General features: G+C 33.7%; 2 protein-coding genes across 3 annotated transcripts; both read left to right on the top strand.

Annotated features, from left to right (window-relative positions):
• Positions 1-1,008: 1,008 nt before the first annotated feature.
• Positions 1,009-3,396, top strand: LOC306872723 (uncharacterized protein). Of its 2 annotated transcripts, none has more exons than XM_079421477.1 (6): positions 1,009-1,084; positions 1,265-1,615; positions 1,782-1,811; positions 1,976-2,128; positions 2,267-2,304; positions 2,718-3,396. In XM_079421477.1, exons 1-6 carry the CDS (start codon positions 1,042-1,044, stop codon positions 2,823-2,825), a joined length of 723 nt encoding a protein of 240 aa, XP_079277603.1. In that variant the 5' UTR covers positions 1,009-1,041; the 3' UTR covers positions 2,826-3,396. The 2 variants fall into 2 exon arrangements, with proteins under 2 accessions (XP_079277603.1, XP_079277602.1); XM_079421476.1 differs by having other exon boundaries at positions 1,695-1,811.
• A 149-nt stretch (positions 3,397-3,545) lies between these two features.
• On the top strand, positions 3,546-6,282 carry LOC306872829 (uncharacterized protein). Its single transcript, XM_079421694.1, has 6 exons — positions 3,546-3,703; positions 3,877-4,227; positions 4,400-4,447; positions 4,547-4,690; positions 4,814-4,866; positions 6,001-6,282. The coding sequence occupies exons 1-6, from the start codon at positions 3,661-3,663 to the stop codon at positions 6,106-6,108; spliced, it is 747 nt and encodes a 248-aa protein (XP_079277820.1). The 5' UTR covers positions 3,546-3,660; the 3' UTR covers positions 6,109-6,282.
• Positions 6,283-9,318: the final 3,036 nt, after the last annotated feature.

Raw genomic sequence — 9,318 nt, 5'->3', positions numbered from 1 at the left:
ACCAATGATGCACTGAAGCTACACAAGGACCACCTTCCTCATTTCCATGTTACACACGGAAAAGTAAAAATAAATGAATAAATAAATAAATCTAAAAATAAATACATGTGGGAATAAATCATTCTAAAAAAAATATGCATAAATATATAAATAAATCTAAAAATAAATGTGTAAATAATATAAAAATACATTAAAAAAGAATTAGTGAAAAAATAAAAGTTTAATTTTTTTTTTCAAATGTATAAATGTATATAAGCAGAAAATAAATTAATGGGGGGAAATGAATTTTATTACAAATTAATAAAATTTATTTGATCAAGTCGTTACATAAATTTGTACTGTATACTTCACTTGACAAAGTTTATTAAGAAACCTACTGTACATGCTTGGGATAGGTCCAATGGACATCAACTGTAACATTATATGCAGTGCAGCAGACATGCAACCTGTTTTAGACGATATACAGTATAGGTTTCTCTTAGCAAATGTTTATTAAAAATATAATAATAATAATAATCTCAGTTAGATGCAATACAAATTACAAATGGATTACAACTAATAGACTGAAAATATAACAGATGACCAAGCACAAATTGTAGATAAACAAATAAATAAATGTGTCTAATTAAATATACCAAAAAATGCTGAGGTATTTATTTACAAGAAAAAAAATTAAACATTTTAGTTGTACTAATATTGTTAATATATGTTAGTAATTTCAAGATTTATCCCATAACATTTTCATTTACTAATCTAAATCATTCAGAAAATAGCAAACATTTTCAGAGCGCTGAAAAAAACAACACCAACTAAACAGTATAGTAATCATCAGAGCATATTTTGTAGTTGATTATGCTCTTTGTAGAGTTTTTTTTTTTTTTATTGCAGGTATATCAGATATGGGTCTGACCTTGACTGGCCTTTTCAGTGATAGGTCTACCATAGTTTAGCTATGCCAAAAGCCACTCCTCCTTATATATAAAACACATCAATATCGCCCACTTAATTTCCTCTTCAGCTCTGTTTTGACTCAGTGTAGAAATGTTACATATTTCAGCTGCAGCTTTATTGCTCTTTGAGACGGGTAAGAATATTTTTTATTTATTTTACTGTAAATTACAATTCTATGATTAGAGACACGTAATAAAATCGTTGTAGAGTTTAAAATGGGAAGATACAGATTAAAATGGGGAGACATTTTAACATAGAATATGTTGTTTTGTGGTGTGTTATGGTTTTATTTTTCTTGTTTAATGGCTTTCAGGTTTTCTCCAAGTTATGTTTTCAATAGCAACTATACAGGCTGATCCAGGAAAAAGTGTCACAATGTGGTGTCCACACAATATTCATGTTTCTGGAAATCTGTACTGGTTCAAACAAACAGATGGTGATGTGCCTATTACTATTGTGTCCATGTTATACACTGAAAGTCTTCAGAAGGTTGAGCCAAATTATTTCAACAATTTCACAAAAGACCACCTAGTCATGCATCAATTCAGCAAAAGCACCACCCTAACAATTAAGCATGTGGAAATTTGGGATTCTGGCTTCTACTTTTGTGGAGCTGGGGATTATGATATGAAATTTGGCAATGGAGCCAGACTTGAAGTGAAAGGTAATCTTTTTTATACTCTCTCACTATACTCTAATTTTATACTGCTTATAGCTCTTTTTTCTCACCTTGTTATTAAAAGCACATGTTGAAAAACAACTCAATTTGAAAACCACTGTAAATGCCACAATGGTAAATGACTTATCCTCACCAACTGTTTTCATATCAGAGAAAAATTACACAGGAACCTCAAAAAAGGGTATGTCATTTTACTTTCATTATCAAAATTAAAACTGCAGGGGTTTGATATATGAATGTTCTTGTTTAATCTATTAATTCAAATTATGGGGGGGAAAAATCATAAAATGTGTTCTTGGTGGCGTCACTTAAAATGTATTTGAAATGATATCCACTCTTTTACAGATCATGAGCAATCATCCGTGTCTATTGAGGAGTGTTCTGGAGACATCTATTTTAAACTGACCCTCCTATTTGGTGGAATAATTTTTTTTGCATGCATTGTTCCTCTTATTTTGGCGATTATCAGGGAACACAGAAAGCAGAAGCATAAAAAAGGTAAACTCTTTACACATGGTTAAAAAGATCAAGTTAAATCACAAATGTAGAACGAATATTTAAAAAAAGGCTTTAGAAATAATTGGAATTCTCTCAATATTTTAATAGCAACTGATTGTCTTTTTCTGTGCTTTGTAGCGGTCGCTGAATGTCAAGCACAACAGCTTAATGACAAGGTAAACTCCACAGACTTATATAACTCTAATGGCTAAGTAAAAACAATTTAAAAACAATCCCAGTTTCACCATATGAACACAAGCAAAGCTTTGTTTTCTTCCAGAGCGTGCTATATATATATTGTATTTTCAACAACATGTGTTATACTTTAAAAGCATTAAGCATAAATCTAATTCAATTTTTTTGTGTAGGTTTTGTGTTTGCGTGTGTGTGTTATTAATTATCATATTCACAATATTATTTCTAATTCTGTTTTGCTGTTAAGGATGTGAATGGTTGCATTTACTACTTTTTGCTGTATCATTTTTTTGGAGGCTATAGAAAAGGAAAACGGTACCCAAAGGCTATAGAATAAAATCAAAGACATGATCACCCGGATTAGAATCTTGAAATACATGTTTGTACTTTTCAGGAAAATGATTCAGTAGAATATGCTGCTGTGTATTTCTCAAACAAGAGACCCAAAACAGGAGGACGACATACTGAGGATACAACTGCTGTATACACTGATACTACCTGAAACATGAAACTTACTAAAACATATTATTAATTTATTAATTATGGTTTATTTTTAACAGCTAAATATTATCACTGTTTTACTTATTTTCAATTATTGAGGTGATCAGATATCTGTCTTTTCTATGCATTACTGTACATATTGGTTAAGTTTATTAACATTGCATTGTAATTTACTTGACTCCTCGTATTAATTTAATCTGAATCTAGTCCTAATCTGAGCCCTTGAATTTATATTCCAATCTTCAGTGTTTTAGGTTGCGTCTCAATTTGGATGTGGTCCTAAAGTGTCAAGCTAGCATGAATCTCACTTTCCCAAATACCAGTTTTGATCAGTCATAGACTGTAGAGTTTTAAGTTTGCTTGGTCACGACTAAATAGTTCTGCTAAATCACTTTCATACATTTGAAGTCAAACGGTTAGACAGAAAGATACGGTTCCAACTCAGTGTTGCATGCTCCTTTAAAGCCTGGGCCTTCAGAGGTTAAAGTTTAGTTTAAAGTTTAACTATTTGTGGGCCAGGTAAAATGTTTATCAATAATATAATTCAGGAAGGATCAATAAAAGACATATTCAAAGATACATTTGTCATTCTTGCTTCTAGTTCTTCGTAAAGCTACTTTGAAACAATTTATTGTCAAAAGTGCTATGGAGAAACTATGAGGTGCTAAAGCAGTAAAGAAAGCATCACAACATTATCAATATATCTGATCAATAATGAATCTTCTTATATTGAACTAGTCGCTCGTAAGCATAGGCCACACCCCCTCACATGAAAAAAGCACATTGATTTCCTCATCTTAATTTCCTCGTTGGTTCTAGTCTGATTCAGTACTGCAATGGGGCATATAATAATTTCAGCGCTGGTGATCTGTGGCACAGGTAAGCATTACTGCACTGTAATTACTTCACTCATGCATGATAGGAATGATTCATTCAAAACTGATTAGTAAACATTATGTTTAAGAGAGTTCTATACACAGCATTTCTTGTGTGTTAATGTTCTAAATATTATTATGTTTTAAAGTTATTTGTTATTCCTCTGTTGGATTTAGGTTTTCTCACAGCTAAAGCATCGCAGTCAACAAATATCACAGCTCAGTCAGGAGATAACGTGACTATTTGGTGTAAACACACCTCAAATATTGGAAAGTACATACACTGGTTCAAGCAAACAAACAGTGCTGTCCCTATTAGCATTGTATACAAGATGTTACCCTACGAGCTTGAAGTAAAGCCAACATATTTAAATGATTTTCAACCAGACCATCTTGTGATGTCTCTGAACAGCAAAAACACATACCTAAGAATTTTAAATGTGGAAATTTCTGATTCTGGTCTGTACTACTGTGGTTGGCAAAACTGGGTGATGACATTTGGTGATGGAACACAGCTAGACGTTAAAGGTAATCATTTTTCAACAGCACATTTGTTGAATAGCTTGCACACAATATGTACAGTAGAAAATCCTTATCCATCCTTATGATTTCCAAAATGCTTCTGTGATGTTGTGTGGATAAGAAGCGGTGTTGATTTGCTAAATGACTACTACATTTCAAGTTTTCATTTCTTATGCAGAGAGGAGTGATACACCACTGCAAAATGAAACAGAAATAACAAATGATGGTATTTATCATCTGCCTTTCTTTAATGCTTGTACTATTCATATACAATAATGCTTTTATGATGGTGTGTTAGAGTAAAATGTGATTTACTTTTTAACAGATCTGAAAAAGAGTCCGATTTCTACAAGAGACTGTTCTGAAAACATCTTTTATAAGCTGACCTTTATTTTTGGTGGTGTTATTGTTATTCTCATCATCGTCATTCTGCTCACCATGCTCATCAATAAGATACAGGACAGAAAAGGTAACAGTACATCTATTATTTTCAAAAGATTTACTTACATCGCTGTATGGATATCATTTGAAAACAACTGTGTAGTGAAATAATTGTAAATAATAAAAAAAACCCTCTTTTTTTTTTTTTTAGTTTCCGTTTCTGTTGCCGCAGATGCTGATCGCCATGAAAAACAACATCATGAGGTAAGCTAATTATTAGAATAAAAATGTCCATTCTCTGAATGTGGAATAAATACATTTGAATTTTTAACCAAACAGTAAAGTTTTTGGGGTTTTTTTTTACTGAGAATTAATGTAAGATCTGCAAGATGTATTGACAAAAATTATTGTACAGTTGAAATTAAAGACTGGGTCGACTGGTGTACAAAAAGATTATAAATACGCAAGTCTCTGCTATTGAAAGGAGTTACAGACAATGGCTGTAAAATAACTTTTCTAATATCAGTGTTTTTCAATATTATATTTATGCTGAAAATTCTTTAGTTGAAATAAAGTATGTGTTTTGAGATTGTTTTTCATACAGCCTGCGATCCTGCTTCACTTTTCTGTTTAGCTTTAACCATGTCTTTAAAAAGGACAGCATGGCTGAAATCTTTTTTGTGAGAACCCAGCTCTTGAGCAGAATATTGCTCTGTCTTGAGGAAATTTAATATGGTTAATTTTTAAAAGGAAAAATAAGGCAAAAAAAAAATTAAAAGTGATAAAATAAAGCTTGGGTAAAAAGTATCTTGCATTTTGTATGTATGGGGTACAAACAGCAACAATATCAGTTAATTTTTTTTTTTTTAAATCACATTTCCTCACTATTTCCTAACTGTCCCCAACATCATAATTAGCAATTAATTATAATTCTAACACCAGAGAATGTATTTGGATACAAATAAGTCTATAGATGTGTGTGTGTGTGTGTGTGTGTGTGTGCATGTGCATGTTTATGTGGTTTATGAGGACACAAATTTGTATAATGACATGGGTATGACAGAGGTATTACAATATGAAGGTGGTTTATGAGGACACTGCCTATGTCCCCATAATTCAAAAGGCTTAAAAAAAATACTAAATGGTGTTTTTTTGAACATCTAAAAATGCACAAAGTCTCCTGTGAGGGCTAAGTTTAGGTGTAGGGTTGGTGTAGGGCAATAGCACACACAGTTTGTTCAGTATAAAAACCATTACGCCTATGGAGAGTCCCCATAAACCACAAAAACCAACATCTGTGTGTGTGTGTGTGTGTGTGTGTGTGTGTGCGTGTGTGCGTGTGTGTTTTAATTAAAATAAATTAAAATGACGTTAAAATCATCTTTCAATCTGTTGCAGGAGCCTCATTCATCAGTTTATGCTGCTCTACAATTCTCAAAACACAAATCCAGAAGAGAAGCCAGAAATACAGAAGATACAGATTTTGTGTATTCTGCCACTAGATAGTCTAACAGTAGCACAGAGTCAAATATTGTAGCCTATACTCTAATGTTAAAAAGCCATATGATCACCAAGACTCTAATGTTGAAACACTATTACTAATGCCATACATTTCAAGTGAATATGAGCTCTGCAATGTTCAGTATTTTCAATGCAATAAAAGTTGTAAAGATCAAATGCATTTGAAGTTCTAAGAAGTTTAATTTATATCTGTTTAGGTTCTCTGTAATTAAGATATAAGCAGGCCCTTTGTCAAGAGGCAGGGGGTTGTGAATGACATCATTTCCTAAACAGACCCTGACAGGAAGAAGCTGTTCAGTGTAGAATGAGACGTGCTGAGGGGAATTTCAGCGGACCAGATTACAAAACTGTAAATATACACACCAAAACATAGCTGTACAAATTATTAAAACTATTATTAACTATGAACACATTTCACAAAAATGTACTTTGTGAGCAGCAGAAGTATAGCCTGACCTTTATGAATAAACTCGTGACAATTTAAAGAAAATGCACATTATTTAAATCTATTTTAAATGTGTGTAAACTGTTTTTTTTTTAAACACATAAAGGCTTTCTTAAATGTCTGCGTGCCAGTGTGCGCACATGAGAGCATAAGATTTTGACTGTTTTCCACCCACCAGACTGACCCCACGCTCATTTCTCAACCACACAAACACCATCACACTACATGCCTTTCACACTACTTTCCATAACCACAGAAAAAATACCCCTTGTTTTTATATGAGGTGTTAAGTCACAGATGACAAGGACTTAAAAAATGCACTTTTATTATGAAACAGCCATGAAAATAAACTTTAAATTTAAAATATTTATCCTTGTCAGAAATGAAAATTCCTAAATTCCCATATTTTTTATGCATATAGTAATTTTTAAATGATGGTACTGATGGCACTAATAAAAAAGAAGTGAAATTAAAAGCTAAATTCAAGACCATAGTATTTAAAAATGTATTTGTTGTCTTTAAAAGAATGTAATCGTTGTGTGCAGATGCTGCATTCTCTTAAATGGATGTCTTTTTTATTTTTGGAAAAAATAAAAAATAAATAAAAACAGACATTATAGAACAAACAAATGAATAAATGCACCTTTCAAAAGTAGAACTTTCCAGGCCAGGCTCATTAATAAATATAAATAAATAAAAACTTTACTCTTATTTAATATGATGCATGTGTACCACATGTTAGTTCCTTTCACACATTGACTAATGGTTTCGGAAACAGACTTATGCCATAAATACATATAAGTCAATGAATTTGTTGCACAGCGCTCAGGGTGCGGTCAACTTTTGTTTCTGAAAGTAACAGATTAAACAAGTGAACTTAAGCGTGCTTAGATCTCTGTGGGTAAAAGTTTCCATACATCATCTTAATGCAGTGAAACACAAGCATTAAAGCGAAGTGCAGACAGCTGTGATCTGGCTATATTTACCAAGCAACACTACATAAATCGTGATTATTCACTTTTATGCAACTCTTCAATATAAATCACCATGATTTTTTTTTTTTGCAGTGGTTCAAAATTTGACACATGCTAATTAGATATGGTACTTTAACCTGCTAACAGATAATTTAACTAGATGCTCTTTACCTGAAAGCGCAAGTAAGTTAAAACAAATGTGAAGTTCATTCCATCACATACAGTCAGGTCCATAAATATTGGGACATCGACACAATTCTAACATTTTTGGCTGTATACACCACCACAATGGATTTCAAATGCAACGAACAGATGGACAATGACCCAAAGCATACTGCAAAAGCAACCAAAGAGTTTTTGAAGGGAAAGAAGTGGACCGTTATGCAATGGCCAAGTCAATCACCTGACCTGAATCCGATTGAGCATGCATTTCACTTGCTGAAGACAAAACTGAAGGGAAAATGCCCCAAGAACAAGCAGGAACTGAAGACGGTTGCCGTAGAGGCCTGGCAGAGCATCACCAGGGATGAAACCCAGCGTCTAGTGATGTCTATGCGTTCTAGACTTCAGGCTGTAATTGACTGCAAAGGATTTGCAACCAAGTATTAAAAAGTGAAAGTTTGATTTATGATTATTATTCTGTCCCATTACTTTTGGTCCCTTAACAAGTGGGAGGCACATATGCAAACTGTTGTAATTCCTACACCGTTCACCTGATTTGGATGTAAATACCCTCAAATTAAAGCTGACAGTCTGCAGTTAAAGCACATCTAGTTCGTTTCATTTGAAATCCATTGTGGTGGTGTATAGAGCCAAAAATGTTAAAATTGTGTCGATGTCCCAATATTTATGGACCTGACTGTATTTCTCAAGCAAAAGATCTTGCCCATTTGTTATATCATATGTTAAAGGAGTCATATGATGTGATTTCAAGTTTTCCTTTCTCTTTGGAGTGTTACAAGCTGTTTGTGCATAGATAAGATCCCTGAAGTTGCAAAGACTAAAGTCTCAAAACCAAAGAGATATTCTTTATTAAAGTTAAGACTCTGCCATGCCCCCCTAAAACAGCGCATTCAAACACACCCCCACATGTCTACGTAACGATGTGGAAATATTTGCGTAATGCCGCCCAAATGTTCACGCAAGGAAAGAAGGCGTGGTTTCAGTAATCGCAGTAGTGTTGATGCAGCCAGGGAGAGGGAGACGCTGTGTGTTTCTATGTCAAAGCAAAAGCACTTTATTTGGCCTTCCGAAAGTAGATGCATTTAAGAGTCATTAAGATTACTTACAACAGAACAGCACAACCCAGATGTTGTCACAAGGCATTTTATGGACGAACGTTTCGTGAACCTAGGAAAGGAGGTAATTCTGACTTTGCTATGACAATCTGTCGCTTCTGAATCAGCGACTGTAAGTAGGCTACAGTGGGGCAAATAAGTATTTGATACACTGTCGATTTTTCAAGTTTTCCCACTTACAAAGAATGGAGAGATCTGTCATTTTCACCTCAACGACAGAATATAAAAAATAAAAAAAATCCAGAAAATCACATTGTATCACAGAAAATCACACTGCAGCAGGGATTTTGGCCCACTCCTCCATACAGGTCTTCTCCAGATCTTTCAGGTTTTGGGGCTATCGCTGGGCAACACGGAGTTTCAGCTCCCTCCATAGATTTTCTATTGGGTTCAGGTCTGGAGACTGGCTAGGCCACTCCAGGACCTTGAAATGCTTCTTACGGAGCCACTCCTTAGTTGCCCTTGCTGTGTGTTTGGG

Source organism: Barbus barbus, assembly GCF_936440315.1.
Source record: "Barbus barbus genome assembly, chromosome: 1".
Classification (NCBI taxonomy): Eukaryota; Metazoa; Chordata; class Actinopteri; order Cypriniformes; family Cyprinidae; genus Barbus; species Barbus barbus.
The sequence above is the reverse complement of the archived record's forward strand: the minus strand, read 5'-3'. Positions and strand labels throughout refer to the sequence as shown.